Source organism: Camelus bactrianus, chromosome 2, assembly GCF_048773025.1.
Source record: "Camelus bactrianus isolate YW-2024 breed Bactrian camel chromosome 2, ASM4877302v1, whole genome shotgun sequence".
NCBI classification, from domain to species: Eukaryota; Metazoa; Chordata; class Mammalia; order Artiodactyla; family Camelidae; genus Camelus; species Camelus bactrianus.
The window spans coordinates 21,582,898-21,596,400 of record NC_133540.1 but is presented as its reverse complement, the minus strand read 5'-3'; the positions used below and the strand labels follow the sequence as shown (position 1 = coordinate 21,596,400).

General features: G+C 33.3%; 1 protein-coding gene across 1 annotated transcript in view; it reads left to right on the top strand.

Moving 5' to 3' along the window:
- FSTL5 (follistatin like 5) overlaps window positions 1-13,503 on the top strand; it is a 667,318-nt gene that overhangs the window by 554,627 nt on the left and 99,188 nt on the right. Inside the window, exon 11 of the mRNA XM_074376817.1 lies at window positions 10,778-10,804. Coding sequence (XP_074232918.1) covers window positions 10,778-10,804 — 27 coding nt within the window. The remainder of the gene's footprint in view (window positions 1-10,777; window positions 10,805-13,503) is intronic.

The following is a 13,503-nucleotide window of genomic DNA, read 5'->3' as shown; positions in this document are numbered from 1 at the left end:
CCCCACCCTTACATTGCCCTTCCCCTGCTCCCCACTGGTAAGCACTAAATTGTTCTCTGTATCTGTGAGGATGCTTTTTTTTAAATTATATTCATTAGTTTATTGTATTTTTTTATATTCCACATGTAAGTAATACCATATAGAATTTGTCTTTCTCTGACTGACTTATCTCACTTAGCATAGTGATCTCCAAGTCCATCCATGTTGCTGTAAATGACATTATTTCATTCTTTTTTAAGGCCAAGTAGTATTCCATGTTTTATGTGTGTGTGTGTGTGTGTGTGTGTGTGTGTGTGTGTGTGTGTGTGTATACACACACATATATATAACCACATCTTTATCCATTCATCTGTTGGCAGACACTTAGGTTTCTTCCATATCTTGGCAATTATAAATAATGCTACTATGAACGTTGGAGTGCATGTATCTATTTTTTTCAGATACATACCCAGGAGTGGAATCACTAAGTCATATGGCAGTTCTATTTTTACATCCCCACCAACAGTGTACAAGGGCACCCTTTCTCCATATCCTCTCCAACATTTGTTATTTGGGTTCTTTTTGATGACAGCCTCTCTGACAGGTGTGAGATGATATCTCCTTGAGGTTCTGATTTGCATTTCCCTGATGATTAGTGATGTTGAGAATCTTTTCATTTGCCTGTTGGCCATCTGCATTTCCTCTTTGGAAAAATGTCTATTCAGTTCTTCTGCCCATTTTTTAATTGGGTTTTTTTTTTTTTTGATGTTCAGTTGTATGAGCTGTTAATATGTTTTGGATTTAAATCCCTTATCGATCATATCATTTGCAAATTAAAAGGACATGAGTTTCACTTGGTTCATCTAAATATTTTTAAAACAGGTAGGTAAATTCTAATAACTAGGAGTGCATCCATTGAGAAATTTAGGAAAACATAAACTAGTAATTGACAATATCATGAAATTGTCTAGAGGTTACAATGTCATTTTAGGCAAGACCTGCCATTCCCTCTCCACTAATGTGAGCAAAACAAAGAGACTAATGTTTTCTTGGGTAAATACTACTTTCAGAATCAAGTCAGAAAGAAGGAAACATATCCCAGGAAAAAAAATAGTAAGGGAGACTTCAGGGTAACATTGAATTGGCCAGTGCAAAATAGTCCTATTTAATAAATGTCTCAATGAAGAAATAGGACGCTCGGTGTATGGTACACTCATCTTGGGACCATCAGGACATTTTGTAATTTAAGATCACAAGTTTTTCCATGATTAAGCTGACTGAAATTCTTTTATAAAAGTTATTGTTGGTTTATAATTCTCCTGTTAATATATTTATATCAAAATTCTTATTGCAGAACACACATCTGGGTTCTCCATCATAAAAACTGCATGAGAACTAAGACATATTTAAAGTACTTTGGGGAAGAACATTTCAGTTCTAGGGTTAGTCATCTTTTTGATGGAATTACATGTTAACTTCTTGCTATAGAATGAGGATTTAACAGATCGAGAATGTCAGGTTTTACTTTGTTATTTAACAGCGCCCAGCCCGGAGTTTATTGATTGTGTCTAAAAGCAAATTAAAAGCAATATGGAATTCACTTTCATCAACACAATGTAAACACTAACCAATTATAAAAGACAAATTGAATTTACTGCAGAACTTGCCATGGGCCTGCTAAGCTTTTAACATTTGGCAAAGAGTGTCTGAAGGGGCATGTTAAATACCTGTTCCTCAACACTTCCCCCTCAAACATTATAGTGTTTCTCTTCATTAAAAAACAAGACATAAAAATCATATTATTGCTGTAAGTTGCTTCGTTTTTGAGTCATAACATATTCCTTATCTTTGAAGGTGTGTTTCTTTGTACGTTTAGCAAACGTATAATTTTGTTTTCAAAAAAATATGTGTGCAAATGTATAAAACCTGTGTTGTGTGTATACACACACGTGTGTGTGTGTGAGTGCGCACCAGGCACTGTTCTAAACAATTTAACATTTTTAGTTCATTGAATGCTCATAAAATCCTCAGACTGTCTGATTTTCTGTTGTAGTTCATGCAATTTCTTTAGAAATCTGTTCTAAGAAGAAATTAACCTTTGTTAACTTATCACCAGCTTGTTTCTTGAGACATTATGTCATTTTCTATATGAACACTTTCTCAGACAGTGTGAAGTCACCCCCAAATATATATACGTATAATTTTTATCTGGTAACTACTAGAAATTTCAGGTGCTAAGTTTACAACCTACTTCTGTGATCATCCTGGTTAGGTATCTGTTACCTTTTATTGCCCTGCTACTAATCTGTTTTATAATGTCTTTAAAGATATACAAATGTAACTGAAGTATAAGCTATATATTTATCCAAAATGCCTTACATGTCATGATATTTAATGCATTAGCAATTTGTAATTGTAATTTTTAATTTCCCTCACAAAATATTTGTCTCAAAATCTTCATTTATCTGAATGATAACTTTTTAAGTCATTAATTCCCTTCAAAGAATGGATATATTTTATTTTATATCATAATTAAATATAATCAGATACCTATGTTAACATTGTATGTAGTATAAATGTATTGAATATGTATATTGAATATTAAAAATGAGGAGTTCAGAGCATGAGAGGAGTAATAAAAATTGCCAAAAATAATACTCTTTCATAAAAATTAAGGTTCAGTGCAACAGCATCTACCATCTTTAATTTTTTCTTTGCACATATGCTAATTAATACCCCAGTAATTTTCTATTCCTCTAATTATTTTGTTCTCTCAAATGATAATAAAGAAAACCCTTTGGTAGTCATAATGATAGGTTAGAATATACTTTAATGCAATTTGGGAGGGAGTCAACATTTCTACTAATTTATTTTCTATAAGGTATGATGATCTTGAGTTCTCCTTGTATATATAACATTATGCGCCATGTTCAACTTAGAATATGTCATAATCGTTTTATTTTTTAAATTCTCTAATTAACCCTGTGGTATCTTCTCTAGAAATGGAAGATAGAGCAAAAGAGGAAGTCACTTTGCTTGCCACCTACCTAAAACAGTAGGATGTCTAAGTGAATTAGAAGGCAGAGTTTTTCTCTTACGAACTGTAGCTAATTACCCATAGTTGTTTAATAATGTCACTATTCTTCATCATGGAAAACCCACAACCAATCTTTTATCCATAAAGAATTATCAAAGTCAAGTCACTTCCTGACAGTGGTAGGCTTATAATTTCTATGTTAAGAGAAGCTTAGGTGTTGGCAATCTGGCCAAGATGATGTTAGTTAGAAAAATGTTCTTAGTGAGCAGTTGCTTACACTAACGTTGTGTGGTGTCCCACCTGGTCCTCATGACCCCCCTCTTCTGTTACATTCATCCTTGTCATCTCCTCCCATGTTGAAATTGGTCAGGTCCCCATCATGCATAAAGTAGGGTGGAGGTGAAGCCAGTTCATGAAGGGCATTGAGGCTTTGCCTGGCCCTCTTGGGTCACTCGTCCTGGGAAAGACCAACTCCCAGCATGTGAGGACACTTGAGCAGCATTGGGGAGAGTCCCATGAATCAAGAACTATGACCTCCTGCCAACAGCTGACTCAAGTTGCCAGCCAGAGAAGTGAGCCAGCATGGAAGTGGATCCAAGTCAACCCTGCAGATGACTCAGGAAAGCCTCATGAAAAACTCCAAGCCAGAACCCTCCCAGAGAAGACACTTCCACCAAGATGTAAAGGTTTTTTGTTGTTGTTTTAGGCCACTAAGTTTGAGACACATTCTTATCCATCATGTCATAACCACCGCAGATGGTACGCTTACTTAGTTTGGCACTGGAGGGAAAGGTGGTTACCATTTTGATTTCTTTTGTGTGATGGCTCAAATCTTTGACATGGAAATACTTCTTGCATCATGGTTTCAGTCTGACTCATTTGGTTGCCTGGAGTAGACACTCTCTATTTGTTTAAGAAGAGGTTATCGAAAATTGATGTGAATGTTACACTGTCAAGGTGAAACAGCCAGAGATGTATCTGTATTCTGAACCCAGAGACTGACATGATGTAGTCAGACAATGGCTGAGTCTCTTGTCTCTCCAGTGGGTTGCATAGCTCTTCCTTCCTTTCACGTCTTCTTGAGTTCTGGTCTGCGTTCTCACAGATTATCATAGCCCTCACTCTACGCCCTGGTACCTTTTGCTTTACATCCTAACAATTCTGGTTCTCTGTGCTCTCCAATTTCTAACATGATTTCTTGGTTCAAATTACCTCCCCCTCCAAAAGAAACTTATTACCCCATTTCATCACTTCATAGACATGAAAACCATGGAGCCATGTCTCGTTTATGAGTTGAATGCTTTAATGTGAGCTTGGCACTGCAGCCTGGTCAGCCAATGCTAGACTTTAGATTGGGGATCTGTGTAGTCATAGGAGAATCGTCTTCAATCAGTGTGGAAAGAGCGACAGTTTCCCTTAAAAGTGGCTTTGAATTTGGCATATGGCAGGCAACGTATCTGGCATATCACATAGATCATTCCATCCCCGAAATAGTACATTTTAAATGTCTCCGTATGCACATTCAAAGAAGTTTCAACTACCATCACACTAACCACTTGTTTTCTCAGATACATCAAATTTTTATCTATATTTTAAACATTGCCCTTTTTCATTTGCCTGCTGAAGTTCAATTTCTTCAATCCAAAGGGAAAAAGCATCAATAAGATATCTAGCTAAAATGTTACTGTGAACATAAATGCACTTTATCAAAAAATGTTTGGCGCTGTTGCAGACCTTGCACTTTCGAAGACAAGGACCAGCAAAAAACTTATTCAGTGGAAAAGCCAAGCTGTTTACACGAATAGCCATGGAAAATAACTGTTCAGTACTCTAGCAAGCTGCTATGTATACTGTCTTATTGCCGTTGCTTATGTAATAATATTCACCCCCTTTATATATTTTCACAAAGAGATAGCATATTATATATGAAATCCATCATTTGGAATATAATTGCAAGTCCCTAAATATAAAATAAGGCTGTTTATTGAAAGGGCATTAATAAAAGTTTCAGGCATTAATAAAACTTTCTGTTGCTAGTTTCCAGATAAGTTTCAGTTATCTGTTCCATTGAACCATAGTTTCATTATAAGGCATATGTTATCTTCAGAAAGAATTTTACATTTCAGCTAAGTCATGAATATGTATTGAAAACTGGAGGTCTGTAACTTTGAGCTTTGGATTGTCTAAGTATAAATAAAAGATCTCAGGACTGATCATGTTATGATCCATTAAGAAATGCCCCAGATGTTTCACAGGATTGCATAGGTAGTGAAAATGAGTCATTGACCCCAACTCTTGTTCCAGACAGGCTGACTATAATAGATAAAAAAAAAAAAAACTAAGTTGGATCTTAAAGGACAAATCAGGGCAAATTAAGTGAAGAGCTCTGGTAAGAGGATTCCTGTAGATGTAACATGTCTAAAGATGAAGAGATTCAAAATGACTTGATGTTTGGAACGTGAGTTTAAAATGACACGTGCGTATCTTGGAAGCCTTTATGTGCTGTGCTAAGGATCTGAGGATTTTGAGCTCATACACATACACACACACACGCACGCATTATGTTTTTAAGCAAATGAGTGACCTCATCAAGCCTGCATTGATTACAAGTAGCTGTTTATATTGTGTGAAGGAAAAATTAATGTGACAAAATAAAATCATTTCTATATATAAGCAGCTTTTAAAAATGTGACAAATATCAAAGTAACATCCTAATGGAAATAATGGATTAAGGACATAAATAGAGGAAAGTTTTATTTATATATTGCAAACATCTTCAATATAATTTATAATCAAACTAATATGTGTGTATATAATATACATATACTCACATTTGGTAAGGTTGCACACGCAGGCATGCTCACACACATATACACAACTTATAGTGTATGAACACTGTCTGGTGGTGTTGGCAACTACCTTTGGAAATCAATCTATCAACAAGTCTCAATGGCTTTAGATATTTCCCTGCCCTTTGCAAGACCATGTACTAATGGGAATAAGTCCATAGAAGGATGGTCATCACACACACACACACACACACACACACACACACACACACACGTGTACACATTTGTATCTATGCATACGTCTACATGAATGATCAGTCAACAATATTTACAGAATTCCTATTATACTATCCTTTGATGTAGGTACTAGGTTTCAGTTGATGAAAGACCAACAATTGTATTTTTAAAAATTAGAAATCCATGTAGTGAAATAGTGTACAATGATTAAGACTAGGTATGTTATGATAAATGGTAAATGAACAGGATTTAAAATTATGATTTGTATATGTTGCAAATGCATATATTGTATCAGAAACACTCCCATTTTGTATGCATTTATATAAAAAATCAAAAATAATGTAAATTCATATAAGGAAAATACATTCAGCTGCTATACCTGTGTAATTGGATTCAAAGTATTTTTTAAATTTAATGCACATTCTAACTTTGTACAATATAATAGAATATGTTCTAAACAGACAATAACAATACATGCAATTATTAAATTAAATAATTTCAGAATAAATGTTATCTTTATAACATTCATTCTCTTGATCTAGGAGTAATATAGTGTCCCATCGAAGCATATTTTTAGTGACTATTACACTTGATTTGCTATACTTTTTATATTTTAGTAAATTGTTGATACATTACACTTTGAGGCAATTGTAAATGAAATCTTCTATTGTATCTTCTAATTCTTGCATGAGAATATAGATTTGGGGGTATTTATTTTGTGTCTTGTCACTTAACTCTTGCTAATTTTATGTGTACTTTTAATTTAATCTTTGTGACTTTTTACTTTCACATTTTAATTACTAACTTATAATACTTCTATAATTTATATTTATTTCTGGGTTACATGAATTGCTCAGTTCACCAAAGTTAATTTCTGTTGACAATCCCAATCCACTATTTGATTCTCAGTTTATTATTCTCGGTTTGTTCATTTTTTATTAATATAAAATATGCCCCTACTCTTGGTTTGCTAGATTGCTAAGAGGATATTACACTTAGTAGTATGCAATGCACTTTATCAGATTACATTCTTAAGTTTAAATTATTTTATTATTCTCATTTGATATACTAATATACTATTGATTGATTGATTGATTGATTTGATGAATTGACTTTTTAACTTAATTTCTACCAAATCCTTCTTTCATTCCAAGAAGATGCCTGTCTATGGTCAAACATCTAATAAATACCCTGGTGAATTTTGCTTCCATTTGACTTATAATTTGTCATTATTAGTGAATGTGTCCTGTAATTCCTTTTGCTACTAATATCAATTATTGGCATCCTTTTTGCTGCCTTAACAAAATGAATAGGAATGTTTCCATCTTGATCTACATTCTAACAATATTGAATACAACTGAAATTATATAATTCCTGAAAGTTAATAAATGCTCTTTATAGAGGCCTCAGACCCTAAGAGCATCTTAGGAATAAACTTTTTTAAGTAGTTTAATTAGTACCAAGGTTTCTATTCAAATTTCTTCTTTATATTCAGTTTGGATATTTATAGTTCCTTGGATTTGTTTATGATATACAGACTATCAAATTTATTGCCAACAATTCTACATAAATTAAAATTATAATTTGTATAATCATTCCTTCTTTCTTCCCTCTCTCCCTCCCTCCTTTTTCTTCCCCCTCCTCCTCTCCCTCCTACTTTTTCTTCTCTCTCTTTCCCATCTATTTTGTTCAGCAATGCATTAAATCAATCACTATCTTTTGGCCAAAACTCTTTGGGCCCACATATTGAATTTTTTCATTTTTGCCTTTTTCTTGTTTTATGTGGACTATGATTATATTTGACTTTTTAAAGATATTTAATTTGTCAAAGAACTTTGTGAGTTTAAACATGTGTTGTACATTTTCAAATTTGCTTTCTTGTTGTCAGAAAATGTCTAAACAACTTATGGTTATTGGAATCTACCTACAGAATACAGAAAGACTTCCTCTTTTCCAGTTACTTTGTGACCACTCTTGAATATCTTTCAAGAAACTTTGAAAATGAAGCCCTTTCTGTTTGTATCATACAACATTCATTATAAGAACACTAATTCAGTCATGGTAATTGTATTGAAACTTCGTGTTTTTTCCCTTTGTTTTTCAAATATTGAAAGTGATGAGTTAAGAAGCAGAATATGATTGTGGATTTATAAATTTTGTATCCAGTCCAAATCGTTTTTCACTCATATTTTAATGCTATGTTTTTAGTTTATATAATTTTATTTTATTTGTTTTTTTAATTGAAGTATAGTCAATTTACAATGTGTCAATTTCTGGTGTACAGCATAATGTTTCAGTCATACCTATACATATATATATTCCTTTTCATATTCTTTTTCATTGTATGTCAGGACAAGATATTGAATACAGCTTCCTGTGCTACACAGAAGAAACTTGTCATTTATCTATTTTATACATAGTAGTTAATATTTGCAAATCTGAAACTCCTAATTTATCCCTTCCCTCTCCCATTCCTCCAGAAACCATGTTTGTTTACTATGTCTTGAGTTTGTTTCTGTTTTTGTCTTCATTTTTTTTAGATTCCACATATGAGTGATATTATATGGTACTTTTCTGTCTTTTTTTTCTGGCTTGCTTCATTTAGAATGACAATCTCCAGGTCCATCAATGTTGCTGCAAATCACATTATTTAATTCTCTTTATGGCTGAGTCCTATCATTTTTCAGATACTGAAGGTGATAACTTAAAGAAGTAGAATATGACTGTAGATTTACACATTTTATATCAAGTCCTAACACTTTTTGCCTCATATTTTAATGTTATGTTTTTAGTTTATATAATTTTAAATTTGGGGTGAAGGTATATCTCAGAGGTAGAGCACATGCTTAGCATGTGCTCCAATCTTGTTTCTTCTGCATTGATGGTCGGAGTTTTTAAAAATAAACTTAAAATGGCTTAAAGATGTAAATATAAGAGAAGACACTATAAACATCTTAGAAGAAAACATGGGCAAAAGATTATCTGACATAAATCTCAGCAGTATTCTCCTAGGGCGTTCTACCCAGGCAAGAGAAATACAAGCAAAAATTAACAAATGAGACCTAATTGAACTTACAAGCTTTTGCACAGCAAAGGAAACCATAAGCAAAACAAAAAGGTGCCCTACAGAATGGGAGAGCATATTTGCAAAAGATGAGACTGACAGTAGCTTAATTTCCAAAATCTAAAACAGCTCATGCAACTTAATAAGAAAAAAAACAACCCAATCCAAAAATGGGCAGAAGACCCAAACAAGCAATTCTCCAAGGAAGACACACAAATGGCCAATAGGCACGTGAAAAAATGCTCAATATCACTAATTATCAGAGAAATGCAAATCAAAACTACAGTGTGGTGTCACCTCACTCCAGTCAAAATGGCCATCATTCAAAAGTCTACAAATGATAAAATCTGGAGAGGGTGTGGAGAAAAGGGAACCCTCCTACAATGCTGGTGCGAATGTAGTTTGGTGCAGCCATTATGGAAAACAGTATGGAAATTCCTCAAAATACTGAAAATAGACTTACCATATGATTCAGCAATCCCACTCCTGGGCATATATGGGAGGGAACTCTAATTCAAAAAGATACATGCCTCTCAGTGTTCATAGCAGCACTATTTATAATAGCCAAGACATGGAAACAACTTAAATGTCCATTGACAGATGACTGGATAAAGAAGTTGTGGTATATTTACATAATGAAATACTACTCAGCCATAAAAAAGAATAAAATAATGCCATTTGCAGCAACATGGATGGACCTGGAGAATGTCATTCTAAGTAAAGTAAGCCAGAAAGAAAAAGGAAAATAGCATATGATATCATTTATATGTGGAATCTATGAAAAAAAAGACAAATGAGGTTATTTACAAAACAGAAATGGACTCAGACATAGACAACAAACTTATGGTTACCAAGAGGAGAGAGGAGTGGGAAGGGATAAATTGGGAGCTTGAGATTTGCAGATAATAAGTATGATATATAAGATAGATAAACAAGTTTCCACTGTACAGCACAGGGAACTATATTCAATATCTTGTAGTAATCTATAATGGAAAAGAATACAAAAACAAAAAAAGTGTTTCTGTCTTAATATTTTATTGATTTAGTCAATATGCAATATTTAACAAACATATTGTCTGTTGCCCAGAAATAATTTAACATGAGCCATTAGTGTGCATTAAAATAAACAGGATATACTCAGGTATATTTTATTCTGTCTGATTTAAAAAGTGAAAACATATACTACTTAAAATTAAGCTACTTCTGCATTCAAAGTCCTGTATTGAGATGAACTCTTCTTGCTCCAAAATATTCCATGTGGTGTAGACATATTACATATTATGATTCTTGAGAATTTAAAAAATATAACTTTTTCAGTTAGTAACTCTTAACCATGCTGTCAAATAAGCAGTTTTAGTGCATATCCTAAAGTTATATGTTAATAAAATTAACTTTAATATCCCATCCTTTTCAGTAATAACAGAATGTTTTTTGTTTATTAGCAAAATCTTTATTCCATAGAATTGGCTATTTCAAGACATGAACAGAGCAGTAATATCTACTCGTAGCATTTTACTGTTTTATTAATATAGTTAGTTAAATTCACCATTACTACACTTATGTGAGTGTTATAACCTGGAGACTGTGACTGCTTTAATAGTTATCTGTATTACTCTGCAAATGAATTTACTCATTTTTCTTTTTCTCCTTTTTCTCTTCAACATGCTGCAGTAGCTAACATATTATGGAGAGAAGAAGGTACTAAATTCCATTATTTTTTATATTGTTCTGATTATTCTGTTTAATCTTTATATTTGTCAACTCTCAGTTCTGATCATTGCCTTATTCATTTTATTTTGACTCAGCATTTTATTTAATCATAAATCAATTTTCTTCTGTAAACCTGCTACCATTAAACATATGTATCACTCCTCATCATCTTGATTTGTTATTGACATACAATCAGGCAGAAACACTGCAATATATTGAAATGCTTTTAAGACTATAAAATTCAAATGAGTCAAAGGAATGAAAGCAAACTTAAACATAATTTACATACTAACCCCTGATTTAGATCAGAAAAAGAAAAATTGTAAAAGAACATTGCCATTTGAAGAGAATATAGTAAATTAATTAAGTTTATAAGCTTGAAGAACCTGGATTCAAATCCGGTCTGCACCACTGTGTAACCTAGGGCCTCCTTCTGTGACAGTTTCCTTATCTCAAAAATAAGGATACTTGTTAATACTCAAAAGGGTTTTTAGAAAAACTCCGTACATAAAGTCTACGCTCAGGAAACGGTACCCACGGTCATTTATTATTGCTCTTGCTTTTCTTAGCCAGTCATGAAGGCCAGGAAGAATGTGTTTGACCAGGTATTTAAGTACCCCAAGTGGTTTAGTGCAATTCTTAGGAGAAAGTTGTGTATAAGTCATCATTACACTCCTGGGAAGCAATGGCCAAAATAATCGCCTTCGCGATCAGTCCTACAAAGACTTCCTCTTCCCCAGTTGTTGTTTCCTATATGAAGAGGAGTCACTGCTATCTTTGATGGCAATGCCTCATGAGCTTCAAAACCTCGGGAATCCAGCCACTTCCGTTGTGTTCTCAGTGATGAGCATGACACTATTTTTTTTTTTTTTTTTGTCCTTGGTATTTGTAGCTCCTCAAATCTTTTGTCAAGTTTCCTTTAAACTCCAGTTTACTCAAGAGCTTCTGGTGTAACTGTTCCTTCTCCTTTTATTCCACTTGGATAGTTCACATCTGAACGTACAAATTCGGTCATTACTGGAACTGATGTGATGTGATTAACACATCCGTTAGATAACGTTTCTTGATACTTTCATCTTGAGATCAAGCAAATATTTCTCTGGGCACTGAAAAAATTGATTTCATTTTATCATTATAAATAGAAGGAATGAAACCTATGTAGTCAGAGATCACGTCCCACAGATCTGGCTTTGCTGGTTAATTGCTGGGAGAAGTTGAATGAGTCCTTTTACCTCTCTAAGCCAGACTTTTCTAAAACAATACTTGAAATAGTTGGGGGCTCTCTTTGCAAATTTGCGGTATGTAAATCTCCTTAAAATGTGGGAAACAACTCTTCCTTCTAATTTGCCATTGATAACAGCTATTAACATCATTAGATTATAAGAATTATTAATATGTAATAATTCTATAATCTTCTTCTAGCTCCCCTTGAAAGTTATAGGAGACCTCTGGATTAATTAACATCACACTGAGATTTGTTATATGAAATCATTTTTATCTATTTAAATTTGTCTTCTGTTAGACTTTGAAAATACATGATCTCATAACTGTTCTTCAATCAGCGAAGTGCTTTCTCTTCACTATTTTGTTTGACACAAAATATGCTTGAGAAATCATAGCTATTTAGTAGCTTTTGCAGATAATTTTAAAACAGACAAGAACTGATTGGGGGTAAAAATTTTTTAAACTTTTATGTCATGTACAGTTATCAGAGCACTTTGTTGTTTTTTTTTTGAAATAAACAAGATTTAAAATAATATATTCGAAAAAATAATATACTTGACTCAGATTCATCAGAATCTGCAAATTACTTTTTGTAATGTCACAGTAATTGGCAAGGCACTGCAGTTAGCAATAATTGCATGTAGGAATAGACGTCGTGGGCCAGAGGGAATGGACCAGCTTTGAGGGGTCACTGAACCCCAACCGTGTGCATGCTTATTTCACAGAAAATTATTAAAATAATTGCTGAATCTTCCAAAGCAAATTCTACCTCTATTTTTAAAAGATAATAGAATAATAACAGATAGGAACTACATATTTCTGAGATCCATTTTTATTTCCACTTTGGCAGTGATTTCTGTTTGTGTACTTGCCTTTTGACTATGGCCAGGAGAAATTTATCCCTGAGAGAATCAACTGACGAATTTCAAGCATTTTAAGATTAATAGTAATGGAAAGAGAGTTGAAAATGATAATGCCTCTCATAATGTCATTTGACTTACATTTACTTAGATCTATAGAATTTTGTTGAACTGAAAAAAAATTTTAAACATATACATTGGAATCTAGCTTAGCCAGGACTTTGTAGTCTAAATCAATTTTACTGAAAATAGTATGTGTTATCTTACTGATTGCATGGATATTTGAGCTTGACACACAGTGTCCTCTATTTCTCTGGGTTCACCTTTCAGTTCTTTTCCAGCCATTACTGAAGTGTGCAGGAGTGCAGAAAGACAATGTTTTTAAAGAGAGGAAGCACCTCACTCATTTATTGACAAGTATTTCAAAAAGCCTGTCAAATGTAGAGCATTTTCAAAGCACTGGAGATATAAACATAAGATCTAGTGTTTGCTCTGAAAAGTTTTCCATCTAGTAAGTTAAAGGCTAAAGCTTTCTTACTGACAACTAATTTTACTACATGTATGATTTCAAGATACATATTAAAAGATTCAGTATGACTGGGT